The 17809-nt window shown below is 49.0% G+C and overlaps 1 protein-coding gene across 7 annotated transcripts; it reads right to left on the reverse strand.

Annotated features, from left to right (window-relative positions):
- Positions 1-623: 623 nt before the first annotated feature.
- LOC149335686 (uncharacterized) lies at positions 624-16709 on the reverse strand. 7 transcript variants are annotated; one of them, XM_089552276.1, is made up of 6 exons: positions 16557-16709; positions 13342-14265; positions 3061-3110; positions 2060-2104; positions 1059-1084; positions 624-753 (listed from the first exon to the last, which is right to left on the reverse strand). In XM_089552276.1, the coding sequence occupies exons 1-5, from the start codon at positions 16700-16702 to the stop codon at positions 1074-1076; spliced, it is 1176 nt and encodes a 391-aa protein (XP_089408402.1). In that variant the 5' UTR covers positions 16703-16709; the 3' UTR covers positions 624-753; positions 1059-1073. The 7 variants fall into 7 exon arrangements, with proteins under 7 accessions (XP_089408402.1, XP_089408404.1, XP_089408399.1 ...); XM_089552278.1 differs by lacking the exon at positions 2060-2104; XM_089552273.1 differs by lacking the exon at positions 1059-1084.
- Between the last annotated feature and the right edge of the window lie 1100 nt (positions 16710-17809).

The following is a 17809-nucleotide window of genomic DNA, read 5'->3' on the forward strand; positions in this document are numbered from 1 at the left end:
ACACCGCTCTTTGCATTCGTCCAAACAATGACTGGAGTTTCGAGAATAACAAATGATACTTGGCGGCGTAATATAGTTTCGCGGACGCACTACTTCAGCAACCTCCGCAGCGTTGCCTGCTATGTATGAAATGGAGTATAGCACTGCAGAACACTATACACATTAGGCGAGGTTCCTTATGATGCCATGTTGCTAAGCAACAAAAGCATAAGGATCCAAGATCAGTGGGTTATCTCATATAAAGATGCTTGACTAGCAAAATAGTGTTACCACAAGGAACATGGCACAGGCACCGTGCACAGTTGCCTAAACCAAGCCTTGGTATATTTTGTTTACTGCAGCAGTGTGTCAGTCATGACACCACCTCTTCAGTTTACACTAACGAGGTCAACAACCTACCAGAAAGATGTCCATTTGACAATACGATGTGAAAAAAAAAAAAGAGATCGAAAACCACCATTCAGCTTCATTGCTGAAACAACAAACTGAAGGCCTCGTACAACATGCCAGACACTGAAATGTAACATTTCATTGCATCTTACGCAGGGATGGGAACAGCCAACGAAGACGGTCACTCCCAATATTCCATTCATTCTATATACTCCTGTAATAAGGTCACACAGTTTCACAGGATGAGGAGGAGTTTATTTCAGGAAAAAAGGTGCACACCATACACAGAGCTTGGATTAATCCCAGAGTGCAAGTGGTGAGAGATGAAATGGCATGTCTGTATTCATTTCCAGGTGTATGAGCCTGCAGCAGAGCCATGAAGAAAAAAAATCAAATTTAGTTAGACTTCAGGGAGCAAATTAATCTTGCAAATATAGGAGACGCAAAACAGCATAGACACGAACAGTCTTGAAAATTAACCCAACATTTAATTATAAGTGACGAGTGTTTGATAATCAAAATTCCCATGCTAGATGGGTGAGAGAGTTGGTAGATCTGCAGTTTCTGCAGTCATCATTTCAATAAATGGGTTATAGCTTGCAAGTTTTCGACAACACTAGAATGGCCCCAACAGTCGTTCAGAAGTGACCAGAGAGATGCCTACGTACTTGACAGGGCCTGCATCACACCACAGCTGAAAAGGTGAACACTCATGCAGTGTATTGTAAAGCACAGCAGTAGTGCACAGAATGCTTGTCAAGTGCTTGAGCAGGGTATCTTACAAGCCCCTTTCCAGGATCCCCAAGGCCACCATGCTAGTGCTTCAAACACGTCTCAGTCAGTTTTCAAAAATATCCACCTGAGGGCCATAATCACGCACTTTAACACCGTGATTTACTTTTCATTTCTACATCACACCAGAGCTGCATTTACTTGCTCGCTAATTAAGTATGCGAAACAGTTTTGGTGCTGTTATGTCGAAGACTGCAGTGGGAAGTTGACGATTTGACAATCTACATAAACACTACTGCCATTTTCCTTTTGTCTTGATATGGGTTACTATCCATACGTGTTGCCATGAAGGCGTCAAAAACATTTCAAAACTGAAAAACCTGCAGTACAAATGAGTAAGCCAATTTTATTATCTAAAAATTCACGGGGACACCTCATGTGCTGGCAATGAGATAGCATCGGAATATGTTGATGCCTTTACATCTGAGTTTTGTGTCATTCTTTCACGGCTGCGTTTGCGGACCCCTACATGCCTGAGTGCACACAGTGAGATATCTCTGTGGATCCTCAAGCTGATGGTTAGATGTTTCCCTGAAAGTGTCTAAAGGTGGCAACACGGACACAATAAAGACTCATCAAAACATACAGCTGTAACTTCCGGTCCTGGGAATTATGTGACGGACAAATGCCGTTTTTTTTATCGCCGATGGGGCTTCTGATGCTCTCGCATTACTGCAAATGGACCAACTTCACCGTTAGTTTCAATGTGCCGACACTGCCACGTTAGCTAACATCAGATGGTGATCACACAAACAAGCAAGGGCATGAATTGACACTGCAGACAGAACTGCTTCTGGTACATTCCAATAGGAGGGCTAAATATGAACCCTTGAAACATGACACACAGCACTTGACCCAAAAACAGAACAATCCTTACGTTGACCTTGTCTTCGCACCTCAGTGACCCTGCCACCCATCTTAGCTGCAATGGTGATACAGAGATGGACACTTATGTCACAACTTCTGGAGAAAGTAGAGTTGACTCAGAGTTGACCTCAGAGCACTACCGAATAATCCTGCAGTTTTCTATGTCTTTCCAATGATCACTACTGCCCTCCCCACCATAGCATACATGTGTGCTGAACCCAGCAGCTGAGCAAGGTGCCAATGCAATCTATTCTACACACAAGTGACTCAACTTATCCGTAATTTTACTGCTTTACCTTAATGGTACTGTGGACAGTAATTTATGCGGTGCACCGTTGTGGTGGCTCAGTGGTTATGGCGCTCGGCTGCTGAACGGAAATACATGGGTTCAATCCCGGCCGCAGCGGTCAGTTTGGTGGAGGCAAAATGCTAGAGGCTCGTGTACTGTGCGATGTCAGTGCACTATAAAGCCCAAGGAGGTCGAAATTTCCGGAGCCCTTCACTACAGCATCTCTCACAGCCCGAGTCGCTTTGGGACGTTTGGGAACGAAACCAAACCAATTTATGCAGTGCTATCTTCAGGCAATACTTAAAACAGTGATAGTAACTATTGGTTTTTTGTCTGAGCAGAAAGCTCCCTTTGAAACTTTACATAAGGAAAATAATGGAGCGCAGAATATACACTGAAGAAAATTTATTGGTTGCTGCAATAAATTATGATACATAGTTCCCATCATCCTATTCTACAGGCCACAGCACCAGATTTCCTTCTACAAATCTGTTGCACTACGGAACTCAACAGCAGGAAGCACGCACATGTGCGGCACGTTTGGCGATACTGGTCCAATTTTGCAAGTTAAAAAGCTTTCAGGTGAGTCCCTAGTACGGAGACCTGCAGTTGATCTCTTAAAAAGTTCTCTCTCATTACCGCGATAACCAGGCTCCATTGCTCTGCCTTTTAAGAACAGCACGTTCACTTCACTTAGTTCCATGAAAATGATGGGCACGTACCAGAATTGTAGCGGCCAAACCCACGTGACTGTTCACCGAGGAAGCGCTGCCTGCAAGAAAAAAAAACAAAGGCAGTGCGACATGAAGCAGTGGGAGAGAGACAACCCGGTTCTCGCCTGAAAGCTGTTGCACCAGAGGCCACGGCTGGCAGACCAAGACAAGCTTGCACAGATGGTGCATTGGTAGGCACACTTGGGAAGGCATGCAAACGCCGTTGCAGGGGACAGGGGGAGAAAAACCAGTCCCCATTTTCGACGAACTTGTTGTCGACGTCCCAGGCATGCAATGGAAGCGCTTGATGCCCAGACAACGTTGCAGCAGCTTGTCACAATATGGCACATATCTTGTCGTATGAATGACGTCATGTGCCGATAAATGTTTACATGACGCAACCGTGTCAGCAACTGCCGACACATGGTTGCCCTCGAATTCCACATCCATTCGGGCACCAGGAAGAGAATTCAGGACAGGCCGTTTTCTATATCAGCACAGCTTCTGTGCCTACATGTATGAGCGAACCTAGCTAAAGGCACATCATGTACCTCGCCAGGCCAGTGCAAGCAGGACGCTTGCTCAGCACTTGCTTTAGACTTCAGCGTAGGCCCAAGTAAAAAAGAGATTAGAGTTTTCCACGCTTCAACCGAAGTCGAGCCCTCCTTTGGGATATTTTCACCCATATCCTACTTGCCATATTACCTATTTATCAATGGTCCTTGCATCTGAAAGCCAGCTAGAAATTGACGTTCACTGCAGCACTGCTCAACAGTGCTTCCAAAGTTAACAGAATGTGGCCAGGAGAACAACGCTCAACAGAATACTAATCCAAAAGTCAACTGCTCCAACACTGTACTGGATTGTGTAGGCCAGCTCCGTTATAGCCGGAGAACTCTAAACACAAAGGGGAAACGGCCACTTCCACTGGCTCCTTCCACTTGCACCAGGATTGAATATTAAGACGAGGTAGTGACACGAGCTTCCACTGAACAGACCAAACGAGAGAGCCTTGCCTGGAAAAAAAAAGGTGCAGTGAGACAGTCCTGCAGCTTGAGGAGTGCAGCATGACGCATAAAAGAGCAGCAAAGGCGAAAGCTTTGTCTTCAGCTGAGAAGTTGTAATGTCCCTCACAGGATAGGGCTACAGCTGGAAAGCTACGGGGCACGTTGAACAGCGGATGTATTTCTTGTAACGGTGCATACTCCTCCCCAGGTTCCAGTTGCTGGATTGAAGTTTGGCAGCCTGAACACCTTCTGGGCATCCCAAAACCTGCTTGTGGCCGCAAAAGAAAATGTACGAAAGAAGCTTCGTGTCGACTGACCTCGCCAACATGAGGAGACTGCTGAAACTTTCAAAAGAAGTTGCACTTGCTTGCCAAATCCCTTCCATTTCCTCTTGATGCCACTTCCACTGGCCTGAGCCACTGAAAGTGTTGGGCAATTAAACTGTTGTTCCACCCAATGAAAATATCCAGTAACATACGAGTGTTGCCAAACCCAGGACTTGCCCTGCAAAAAAACAGTCTTGGTTGTAGATGCCAGCCATGTACGGCAAATTATGGGCTGCTGCTCCTGCGACCCGTTCAGAATTGACCACAGCTCCGATGTTCAATGTGGTTGCAGTGTGCCCTCAAAAAGCAAGACGCCTTCATCCTGTTGAGAAACAGAAGTCCTTGAAGTCATTCCACGGCCTGTTTTTGCCAAAATTTTTCCGCCCCGTCTTGACCCTACGTCCATGGCTTGTTTTGGCTGCTGAAATAAAAAATGCAGACCTGCTGCTGCTCGGAAAATGAGCTAGGGTTGGAATTCCAATGTCTTCGGTGATGCCAGGCTACACACTATCCTCGCAGAATTTCAACATCCGCAATAAGTTTGGCTTTTTTTTTCAAGTTTCTTCAGTGCCTGTTTAGGAAGTGATACACAACGCTTGCTTGCAATACCTCCCCAGCAAGCTGCAGACGTGAGACGCCGTTAGCTTGATCTCACTATCCGCAAAGATGACAGTGGCTCCTTGTAAACTAACGCTGCGTGAGCACAGCAGAGCCTCCAACACAAGTGTGAGACCCAGAGCGCTGAGGTGTTCCGTAAAGTTGGGCTTCGAAGCACATTGACAATAGGTGTAAGCTCCGTCATTCCAGTGAATTATTGGCATATCCATCTTGCACAGACCACGGCCTCAGTGCTCAACACACAGAATTATTTTACAGAATTATTTGTTCTCACAACACTGCTATTCACAAATGCCCACAAACTCAAAGGAAAGCCATCAGCAGTGCTAACGTTTCCAATACTGTTAGCTCTGCTACTTTGACTCCTTTGCTATCAATGGCTCTGGGTTATCAGCTGAAAATCAGCCTTAGTTGCTGAAGGGCAACTTGCAGTTTGTGATGGCCAAGGTCCGCACACTCACTTTTTCTTCAAATAAATCTCAAGGTAACGACTTCGAGGGATGATGGTAGGGTTCTGTTCTTCGAGAATGTGGTCGACTTCTGAGTGGTGGTCGATGACTGCAAGGCGCCGAGGAAGTTCATGCTCAAGGTGACGTCATGAAAGAAAGGCCTGTGGCTCTACGAAGACTGCACGGTACGCGTGACCTATGACCAGTGCTCTCGCTGTGCATCGCCCTCATAGCATGGTAATGTGACCCTCCAGATGTGTGCAACGGCGGACCATGCACGTTGCTGCCACTTTCGGAGCTTAGCACTGAAATATCCATCAATGACCAAGTAATCTGCCGGCACCACAATCTAGCGGGCGTTAGAAGCTTGACCAGAGAGTTGACTCACATCTATGTCATGCAGTCAGATTGGGGTTCTGTCATGTCAAGCTTGAATTGTGCAGTGCAGTGCAGTGCTCAAGCTGGTCTTCGCAAGATGTAGCTATTCCGATGAGATGTTTCTCAGTTGTTGCTTGTGGGTCATTGTGTCATCATCAATGGTGGATAGCTGTTGCTTCGCCAGGAAGCAACTCCATTTCCTAAGGTTGCTCCTTATAGTTCCATTTTTGGTGGCTTAGGAAGACGTTGAGAGACCGCAAGTGGGCAGAGTGGATGAGGGAACAAACGCGGATTAATGACATCCTAGTCGAAATCATGAGCAAGAAATGGGCTTGGGCAGGGCATGTAATGTGAAGGAAAAATAATTGCTGGTCCTTAAGGGTGCCGGAGTGGATTCCAAGAGAAGGCAAGCGTAGCAGGGGACGTCAGGAAGTTAGGTGGGTGGATGAGATTAAGAAGTTTGCAGGGATATGGTGGCCGCAACTGGTTAAAGACAGGGTTAATTGGAGAGACATAGGAGAGGCCTTTTCCCTGCAGTGGGCGTGGTCAGGCTGATGATGATGATGACGCAGTGTCCTCCAATGGCATCTACATAGGTGCACTGAGGCATTGAGAAACAGAGGCTTGACCGCAATGCCGAATGTGAAGAATGGGTTGGCATGCATACCTCACGGCAGAGGTAGTCTTTGGTCTCTTGCAGGTGATGTCCATTGTGCAGCTGAGGTGTGCCGATGAAAAGGTCAAAAAAGCTCGCATGCTTATATGGGCACTGTCGAAAGGCATGGCTGGCCCCCCTAGTGGACGCATATGGGGCAGCTGTTTAGAGCTCTCAAAGGTCAGCTTTTTTGCAGAGTGTCAAAATAACTATGAACGGGTGGGTGGGTGACTACGGTCACCGGGAAGTACATACAGCTCACAATGCAGGCTGAAGAAGTGCCTTTGACTGTGTCTTGCAGTGGGGCCAGCCATGGCCTGAAGTTCTTTTGTTGATGTTATAAAAAGCCTGTAGGATGCTCCACATCTGCTGGATTTGACTTCCACTAGTGCTGTGAGGTGAGCCAGCTGTTAAGGATCACAGCAGATGGCGTAACTCTTCATGGGCAATTTTGCAGATAATCTTGCACAAGTTGATGTCAGCAGCAGCCGAGGTTTGAACAGGATGTTCACACTGATGAGTCCTGGTGCCCAAGGTTGTGGGGACGCCTTCGTCCCCTGCGTTCACTTTCCCGCATTGCACCCCCTACGGTAGTTAGCTCCTCCGCAACGCATTCTTCTCAGTTGGGTTACTGTAACAGGGGAGGACGCTCGCGTCGCAGCGACACCAGCGCCACGGATGGCGTTTTGCTGCGCGCTCGCGGGGAGCTACGGGGTCTCTTCTCCCTGGGCCCGGGAAGCGTGTTGGACGTTCACGCGCAAAGCTCCGCTCTTCGCCGCGGGCGTCCTCGTGTGGAAACGTGTTCCCCTCAGCTCGTCCCATCCGGCCTCGGAGATATTCCCTTTGCCCTAGCGTGGGCGAACGTTCGCTCGTAGCCGTGCTGGTGAGTCGGACACCCTCGATTCCTCAGTGTATTTTGTTGCTAGCTGGCGTTATTGTTGTTATAGCAATAAATGCCTTGTTTGTGTCAGCCAGTGTGTCGTTCCTTTGTTCCCGCAGAGCAAGGCCCGCCGTGGTCGGCGTGCGCTCGGTAGCGTACGCGACCATGGGGTGGGGTCCGCGCGGTTTTGAACTGAGTCAGCCGCGCTTAAACGGGGAGAACGGATTTATCTCCCCAAGTTTAAACCCCACAAGGTCTATCCAGTGACAAAGGGCTCCTTCTTGATGCCACACATCAAAAATTTGATCCCTCTATCAGCCACATCGGGGCTGGTGTACCACCGAAACACATTGTGTTTCTTTGGCATACACAACGATTGCCTTGTTTAGATGCTGGCAAGTCTGAAGCAGCAAACTGGCTCTTTCTTTGCGGACGATTCCTGTGAATGCGTACCACAGTTTTTCCTTGAAGTTCTCCCTGTTTAGCAAAAAAAAAAAAATTGGCTGTGACTGAACTCAGTTATGCCTGGATGTGCGTAGTGAGAGGTACGGTTAATCTTATTGTTTAACTTGGTTATCTGTACAGTTGCATCTTTATCGTTTATCTTGGTACGTCTCAGTGTTTAGGTTTTGTTGTTACCTATAGTTAAGTTATGGTTACATTACAGACTAGACATTTTTAAAGTGTAACGCATTCATTTTCAAAGTCTTCATCTCCTTGTTTCACAATTGCCACAAAGATGGCCTGGTGAAGTAGCAAGCAGCCTTCTCAATGGCTCCGACACAGTACTGCGTCGGTCCTGGACGACATGGTGAACTAGACGACGAACCATCCTCATCTGAATCCACTCGCCCGGCCGCTTAGTACTAAGACGCTTCTCGAGACGTGCGGCTCGTTCTTCCTCCGTCTCCTCGGCTCACTGCCTCATCTTGGTTTCGTTCTGACGATGAAGCCTGGCATTTTTCAGTGCCTACGACTCACTTTCCATATCTACTGACGAATCCCACCGCGTTGCCCCTTCCAAATATACAATGCAATGCCGGCTTCTCCTTTATTGTTGCAACGCGATTTCACCTGCTCCTCCTCCGACGTCATGCCAGATGGCGCGGCAAGCGGCGCTGCCAGCTGCGGTGGCTGCTAGGCAACGGCTCAGCTCGCGGTGCGGCCACCGGCCATAGCAAAACGGCGAGAATACGGCCAATGTAGCTCTCGCTACAAAAATTCATGGCTTCTGTGCCAAGTGCACGCTAGGCCTTCTGAAGCACAAAGATCATCAGCTCTGCAGAGCTGTATCAGTTCAGCGCTGACATATAGCTGAAAAGGTTCAACCAACCTTAGGCAGCTTCACGGGGCCAAAGCCTAATGTTGAATTTCAATGGCAGATCTGGATCAAGTTTTTCTGCTCTGCTTGGAGCAACTGTATTCCAGTGGCGAAATGGGAGTGTGAGTTGTCTGTTCCAATTGCAGATGGAGGTCAGGCACCGATCCCGGATCGCTCCGTGGAGCAGCGATATTTTCCCCATCGAAATCTGCAGATTTGACCGAAACCTTGCGTGATGTTTTCTTTTCCCTCTGCGTCTGCTTCCCGTCATGACCGACTGTGGCGGCTTCCTTCCAGTCGTCGCTATGCGGTGATCCGGGCAACATACAAGGAAGGTTTTTGATGTTTTTTTTTTAATTGTTAGCCACGTGCAGCGCCATCTCAGTCGAAATGCGCCAGGTAGTTCTCCCCAATTAAATTATTTCTCATTTTGTTCGTGTCCGCACAATAAAAAAACTACTGTCTTAACAGAATGTCAACTCTTTGCGACCACTTTCTAGACCAAAATCGTTGACCAGTTCGAACCTCCCGCACTCTGTGAAGTCACACATGTACTTGCTAAGCCTAGTAGCTCTGTAAATATGGAAGCAGTCTGAAAATTTATCGCTAAAATTTTGCGTTGCGGGCATCTTCAGACAAAGCAGAAGCTTTGTGCGCCTTTCATTTGCCATGAACGCGAGAGACAGAGTGGTGGCGACGACGAATCGGTGGTGAAGCGACGGGCGTCTCCATATTGCCTGAACGTGGCGCTTTTCTTGTACTAGTGTCCCTGCAGGAGCACATGAATTCCATTCGTGAAATAGGAGGGAGCAATCTCCGCCAGAGCTACTCGCTCTGTTTGTGATCTAGAGGAGCGCTCGCAATCTGCCATTGGAATTCATAAGTAAGCAGCACGTTCCATCTCTGGAGCTTAACAGGTCCACAGCTCGTCCACCAGATGTCACGTGGCAGCAACAGAACAAAAGCAAGCAGACATGACTGCCCAACAACAGCAGTTCTTTGGCAAGGAGCTTGGGTAGAAATTCTGTTGACGCAGAAATCGCCTCGAAAATCCTTGTAGGGAGACCGGAGCAAAGCCACCGCTTTCTTGCATACTGCCATGCAGAATGCAGGAGATGCTTGATGATGCACTGCACCAGAGAAGCAGGGGTTCGTCTAGGGTGGCACTGTACCCTGGCAATGAGAACTGCTCATTTGCAGTAAGAAGTCATAAGAAAAGATGGCAGCTCATGGCATTTCACTGGTGAGTGTCGAGGCATGGTCAGGTGGTATATGCCTCCAGCATTGGAGTGTAACTGCATGATCCCAGCCTCCAGTCACAGAATCCAGACTAGAGGGAACTGCGGGGGAAAACTGAGGCCGCAGCAGGGCTATGATGCAGCAGGTGGCCTCCTGGTGTGCCACTGACTTGCGGTCCTCAATGTTCACCGAGGCCATGACGTCTCCTCCTCAAAGCCATCATGGTTCTGGCTTGGCTTTCATAAGCCACCACTACACTTTAGCTCACAAGTTGTTAGCAGCACTGTGAAAGGTAGAGCTCTCTTGTCCAACCAGGACCACAAAAAGACAACAAATACTCCCTCGAATATCTGAGTAGTGTTGTGACTATTTTTCAAGCAATTACAGTAACTGAAAAGGCAGTTCAGAACGGCCTTATGAAAGTACAGCGAGCGATTCACCTGCTGGATAAATTAGCAAGAACGTCCGCACGAACACACCACTTCCGAGGCCTATGAAAAGGTGCGCCATCAGTCGTAAACATGGCATCTGCAGAGTCTCCTGTTCGCAGCAGCTCGACACTGGTGCTCTTTCCTTCCGAGTGATGGAGCCACCAGTCGCAGGGTGAGAGGCACGGAGGAACACGTCTTGAAGCACGCGCCATTCTGATTGGCTCAGATCGCCGCAGCTTTCACAGCACTGCAAACTACTTGTGAGATGAAGGAGAGGAGCACCGGAATCATGTAGACCTGGTCAGCCATGGTACAGTTGGTGAAACAGGACATCCAGGGGGTCTCACACGGGTCCTTCCTGTTGGCTACTTCAGGATGAAGGAGAACTTCGAGTGAGCAGTAATCTCCGAAAACTTTGTGAATTTTTCATTCACAAACTTGGGGAAGTGGGATGTTTGGACTCTGAGCAAGGTTGCGGTAACTGAAAAGTTGCTGTTGCGAGGCCTCCGGCTACTTGTCATGCGCAGTTTCCCGCTGATCCTGAAGCTTGATGAATCAGCAACCACAGTGACTCCTAGCTATGCAGCATAGCTCCGGCTACGGTTTCCAGCAGCTGTGGAAGTGCACCAGCATCTGACGGTTGCAAGGACGACGGCCAGCACACATGTTGAAGAGAGCCCAGGCAAACACTCATCTTACTTCGTTCAAACTGGAGCTCCAAAGAGGGCCGCACCTATGGCATGGTTTCGAGGGTAGGGAGAGATGCCAGGATTTCTGCAGTGTCCGGTGTGTCACAAGTAAGAAAGAGCCACAGAGCTAGGTAATGCTGACACACCACTGCGGTCAGGGCACGTAGAGAGAGTAGATGCAGCACGTGTATCAGGAGGCTTTTCTAGCCAAGGAAGCGACAAATACTTGGAGAAGGACCTAAAAAGCAGCCGGTGCTAAGCTTTGCTGTTTAGTGCATAAATTTCCGCCGACAGCCGTTTTACTGCGTGCTGTGCTCCTCTAGGCTGGGTTTGTCTGACATCGCAGCTCAGACTGGTTCTGGCGCCAATCGGTTTCCTGCTCAGCAGCGTGCATGGCAGATTCTGCGCAGTGACAATGAATTTCACGCTACTGAACACGGCAAAAGCACCTTCGTCAGCCGTAACACTCGCAGTACAGCTAGAGCGCGCTCCATGCCGGTTTATGTGCAATAGCATAAGGAACTCGTCGGCTCGTTACTGCATGTATTTACATGCAGTACATGTTGGAGTGGATGATGTCACATGACCAAGCATAATGCATGGTCACGCAGAGTCCCCATCTAGACTCAGCAAAAAGACTGAGAGAGGGTAACATCATGTACCATGTGACATCACCGAAATGGGAGTGACGTTACCAAAGCTGAAGTGATGTCAACAAACCGGAAGCATTTCAAAAACATGTCTTTGTGGGTGCCGTGATGTCTAGGAAACGCTGAGTAAATGCTAAGTCATGCTAAGAGATGCCGACGAGACCTTTGTACTATTGCAAGCCAGGCTGGGCACTGCATAGGCATCTGCTAAATTTTTTATGGCATGGCTGTGACATCACGCTGAGTGCGGCCCCATCACCTTCTTCTCCTTAGTTCTATCTTAGGCCGTGCGATGGCTCCGGCATCGTGTCCAGCTGTGCCGGATTACTGATGAAGTTCGGCTCAGGAGGGTGGGGACTCCACAAAACCATTCATAGATGCGCTGCTCAGCTTTTGTCAACATCAATCTGCAGCAAAGAGTTCTTTCAGCCACAGAAGACTACCCACCCTAGTCCATTCCATGCACCGAGCAAACTGGTGAGTGCATGGAGCATAGCAGGCAAAATTAGGCAAGTTCCAGTTATTAAAACCAATGTCTTGCAACCAAACTAACCACAAAGCCTGCCATAAAAACCAAGCAGAGCCAGTGACATACAGCACTGGCAGCACTTTGAGAGAACACACATGCAGCTAAAAGCAGTCGTAGTGCCGTCACATTGGCCGTGCAAGCTTCTTCAAGCTTGAGAGCGATTTCATCATTCTCCTTAAGAAATACACACCAGCCGTGGTGGCTTCGTGGCTGTGGCATACGGGTACTGAGCATGAGATCATGGATTCGAATCCCGGCCATGGCAGCCCAATTGTACGGGGGCAAAATGCAATAACGCCTGCATGCTGTGCAATGTTAGCACCAGGTGAAGAACACCAGGCGACCTGAGGTTATTCCCAAGCCCCTCACTACAGCAACTATCTCCCTCCCTTAACCCCCTTTCCCTCACGCCGTGGTTCACGGCATGGTTCCGTAGTCCAGCCACCCCGAGTGACGCACAGCGTGCCTTCCCATGGAAGCAGCCCACCTCACCCAGGAATTCAACGTGAGCACCCCTGCAAACTCCACCCTTCCACGGAGGAGTGAAGCGGCGGCCCCTGAAAATGAGCTGTCGCTGACAAATCAGCTTACTGCAGATAGTCGCAGCTAGCATCGATGATCTTCCTGCATACGTTATGCTTTTCTAGAACCATTGTACCAAATAGGTAAGCCACTAGCCCTGTGCGAGTTTACGTTACATCTTCCCAGAAAGGCTCAGGCTAGCACCAAATGCACTACAGGCCAGGTTTCCTGCAAACGAGTTGCCCGTGCAGCATTTGGAAGCCTTCCAAGGGCTTTCGCCGATTCATTTCTTGTTTTGAAGAATGAGTGGAGTGGGTTGATGCAGAGACAACACACACTGCAATCCAGGCCATTTGGCTCGTAACCTTGCATGAATGAACCATAAAACCCCACTCTCTAGGAAATTTTCCAGGAAATGTTCACGTTCACCAGACAGGTTCCGCAAACGAGCAGGCTACCAGAGGATCTAGAATCATCGCGTTAAACAGCCAAAGAGGCAACAGCAATCCATATTTCCAGATATGCAGCTGAAACTTCCATCAACACAGCAGCATCCTGAAAGCACTGAAAGGTAAAATGCAAACTGTGAGCCTCACGTTGCAGCAGCGGAAGCCCTGACAGCTTCATTGGCGATGGCAGCCCTAGCCGCAGCGTGGGCAGCGTCTCCGTAGCGCTCGCCACCATTCTGTGGATTCCACCGGCTGGTGTGGCGCTTCCGATCGGGTGAAGGGCTCCTCGACCGGCCAGCCCGCCGAGTCCTCTCGACAGGTGGCGGTGCACTGCCAGCGGCCGCACTTACTGACAGCAAATTTGGCGCCGCAGCTGCCAGGGATGCAGCAATGATGTCAGGTCGTGTGGCATGAAGCACGCGGAGCGCAGCGATGACATCCTGCTGAGTAGGTCCTGCTGCACTTGCTACCTGGCCAGCATCGCGGGCCTTGACCCGATCCCGATGCAGCTTTCCCTCCTTGTGTGTTCTCCAGTGGATCACCAGTGTTCCACATACCGAGCAGAGACTTTTCATCTCTTCTTCAGTGTATGTGGCCTTGGGCTCGTTAGGGTGTCGGTCGTCCAGGGTGCAGCCTTGGAATGGCTCCTGGATCGCATCCGGTGGCATACCTTTCTCAGGGCGGGCTTGATCACGCCACTTTTCTCGTGACACGTACGAGATGGGCACCTCGCCGATCTGCACCGTCCATGTGCTGACCGAATGCATGGCAGGCTTATCCCTTGATCCTCCTTCGCTACCCGTAGCAACGGGAGCAGCAGCGGGCCGGCGTACTGCTGCTGCAGCCCTTGCTGCAAGCATATCCCTCGATGGATAGTTGTTTTCCGGGCCAACCGAAGATGGCGCTGCCCTGAAAGAGGCCTGGGCCACAGGCCTGGATGTGGGTCCAAAGCTACCATGTCTGCCAGCAGGTCCCGCTGCATTCCTGAATCCAGAGGGCCCACGGTTGTTGAATGACCCACGCACTGGGTACCCGCCGCGGCCCGGATTAGCATACCTCCGGCTTGCCATCCTGCGCAGATGCAAAACGAGGCAATAGTTGCAGAGCTTGGCATAAAACTACTAAACTGGCACTCAACTTATACAGGCCTTGCAGTGTAATGCCAACATCCCTTTTTTTTTTGTTTGTACAGTAAGACCTCATTCATTCAACCCTCAATAATTTGGGAAAATAGATTATTCAGACACTTTGTCGTTCAACAGGGCTTTTTGGCAAGCTAGTTGGTCCATGAAGTCAAGAATGGAAACAGCGCAAGAGAAAAGGATGTGACATGACAAAGACATGACAAAGACGTGACAGCGCCTGTGTCGTCGTGCCACATTCTTGTCTTTTGCGCTGTTTCCTTCACTTGACCCTGCCGTTCTCCCTAGAGGTGTTTAGTTTTACAGCAGGAAGCTGATCATTTCTGAGGAATTTGGCCACGCTTTGGTTATTTCAGACACATGGCAGAGCTTGTATGTGCACAGGGTGATGGATGCGAGTGATGATGGGTGAGCGACCCATTAGTCCGGCCACTATAGTCCCTTTCCCTGGCAGGGGGATGTTAGCACTCCACAACACCTAGTGCTGCCAACCGGCCAAGTTGAATGCATGGTGGAGGCCTTTGCACACGGTGACAGCCCGCGAAGTGAACCGCATCTACTGTTTCGTGGCCTCACAGGAACGGAAAATGGCAACGAATGTTTAAAAAAATCGGTTTGTAGCATCGTAGGGTAGCATACTAGTTTAATCACACCCATGGCTAACATTGAAGATGCACATATCTTTGATACTATCTTTCAATACACTTTGTGTATCGTTAGTAAGTATCGCTTGCCAAAAATGAAAGTATCAGAGTGTCAGTATCGGAAATATATTTTTAGAGCATCGTGTGTTTTAACAATACTTGATACTCAAAAAAGGAAGTGTGCCGCAGATAGAGGAACTGGAAACTGGAGATAATTTCCTGAATAGAGTGAGAAAGGCTTAACAAACCGATGCAGTTTGCAAAGCCCTTCGATTGTTGTGTCGCAAAGGCTGGCCAGAAAAACCGAGGCTTCCTTCCCATCTCGCCCCTTATTGGCAAGAGTGCGCCTTTATAGTTGAAGGCAACGGGTTGCTTTTAAAAGGAACCAGACTCGTAGTGCCTCAGTCCCTGAGAAAAGAAGTGCTAGAAGTTTAAGTGTTTTCCCGGAACATAGACTACCTCAAAATGACAGCGCATGAGCCGCAATCTGAACCGCTGAATTCTTGGCGGGACCATATCAACGGACATTTTTCCTAGTAAGGAAACAAGAGGCTTAGGGTCCGTTTCGAAGAGTATGTCCAGACCTCTGAGGTATACATCGAATCTTTCGGCAGCCCAAGTCAAGGCTAACGTCTCCTTTTCTATCTGCGCATAGCGCTCCTCAGTTTTCGTGAGGGAACGCGAGGCGAACGCTACTGGGCGTCGCTCACCGTTCCGTTGCGTTTGAGAAAGGACTGCGCCCAGGCCGAAAGACGAAGCGTCTGCCGATACAATAGTTGGAAGGCAAGGGTCGTACAAAGCCATGCATTTCGCGGAGCAGATAAGAGATCGAACGCAGCGTTCTGCGCTGGGCCCCATATCCAGGCCCTATCTTTACTCAAACAATCAAGCGTCTTATACTTAAATCGAAATACCCCTGTCCGTTTATTGCAGCCAAATATATACAGGCAATGACGTCACGGTTCTCACGTGACTCGAACGCAGACGCATATCAGCACAGTCACCAAATTAAACAATGCGCAGTGAGGAACACAGGCACCTCGACAGTCCGAAACATTTTACATACCTGTGCGCGAGCTCGGGCATGGCCGCTTTTACGGTGCTCGAAATGCTAACATCAGCCCCTGCGCGTGTTCAACAGCTGGTTCGCATTTAACGCAACGATCTACACGGCCTCCAGCTGTTCCTTTTATTCGCTTTGCCATCAAAGAAACAACACGATACAAAAGACAGATAAGAGCCCAACGACCGCCAAGCCCAACGATGGTGTACAGACAAACGTTGGTGTGCGCAAACAGAAAAGTCGGAAAAGCGCATGCATCGGCCTAACAATTGAAATTTAGCTCAGACTGACGGGCAAAAGGCATTGTATGCATCTTTTTAAAACAGGCACCACAGTAGGCAGCCACTGAAGAGGCACTGATACACCGAACACAATAGCCGAGCATGATCGCTGTGCAGGTGTTCCGATCAGTCCATTACATACTAACAATTAGCAGCGTAGCGAAGAGGCCAAATGAGAAAAGAGGCTTTGTACTTACACTGCTAACGTGCAGACGTTCGCGCCTGCGCTTACCTGACTTCTTTCCCAATGGCGACGGATTTCGTTGGCTTTGGCTTTGTTTTCGAACGAGTCAATGCGGATGAGCTGTGCTGGAGAGAAAGTGAGGTGAGTGCCGCGAGAGCACGCAACCCATGACGCAACCCTTGTATGCGCTTCATGCTAAAGATCCGCCAGATATCTCCAGTCCATTTTGATTTAGCATAGAGTTTCTTAATATTCCGAAACTCTAGATTCTAAACGTTTCTTGTTACGTAAAAAAGAAGCTTAGCACAAGAAAAAAGTTACGAGCTCTACAGTTCTGATACGTGGATTGTTTGATATAATCAAGCATTAAAAAATTGATTTCGTTTACAGGTACGATTCACCAGCGGAGTAATACAAGACGCCGCGGACCGCGGCCCAGTGTTAGCAACTGCTCTTTTTATAAGTTACCCTTCATGCTGCCTGCTACGCGTACAGCATTTGCTCAGCCTTCGCGACTCTTGAAGAGCTGCTAAGAGAAGCTCCAAAATAGACCTTGGAAGCTCGCCTAATCTTACATCTTCACGTTCCCACAAATGACGCAGATCGACGTCTTTATGCACAGCTGCGCGCTGCGAGCACTGCTGTCACTCGCAATGCAAGCGACCGCGCAGGCGACGTGACCATAAGCAGCGATGTAGCAGCAATGCGCATTCGCTGATGCCTTCGTTTAGCACTTAATGAACAGACCCGTAATCTGTCACTTCAATCTACCTATTATTTAAGCAGTGGGCTGTCGCTACATAGCACTTGCGCCGTCTGCGCTTCTGCACCTACATCTGAAGCGCGGGCGTGTTGCTCAAATAAACGTACGCCGTAGAATGCTTCTCATAGCTTAACGGGCGCATTGTTCGAGCTCAAATTTAGCACAGAAATGGCATTCGGTCGGCAGAATTGTTTCATGCTGCATCTGTTTGGCTTGCTTGCCTGAATCGATCAAAAAAAAAGTCGCATATTCGCATTGTCTGCGGCGACAGCGAATGAAATCATACTGTGCTGTCAGCAATCACACCAGTGGCCCATCTCGTTTGTTGGCCGTGGAGATTAAGCATGAGATTAACAAATTAAGCCTCCTCCATGAGATTAAGCCACTGATCTCCACTAGGGGAGCTGGATGCCGCATCGGGCACCCGAAAGATATTAACTCTATGCCCGATCGAAAGTGAAGCCACCGGAAGTAAGCGGCCTTGTCCCGGAAGTCAGCCTTTCGCAGTGCATGAAATCGGACCTCAGCACGGTTTTTC

Source organism: Amblyomma mixtum, chromosome 7, assembly GCF_055824585.1.
Source record: "Amblyomma mixtum isolate Tamu chromosome 7, ASM5582458v1, whole genome shotgun sequence".
Lineage (NCBI taxonomy): Eukaryota > Metazoa > Arthropoda > Arachnida > Ixodida > Ixodidae > Amblyomma > Amblyomma mixtum.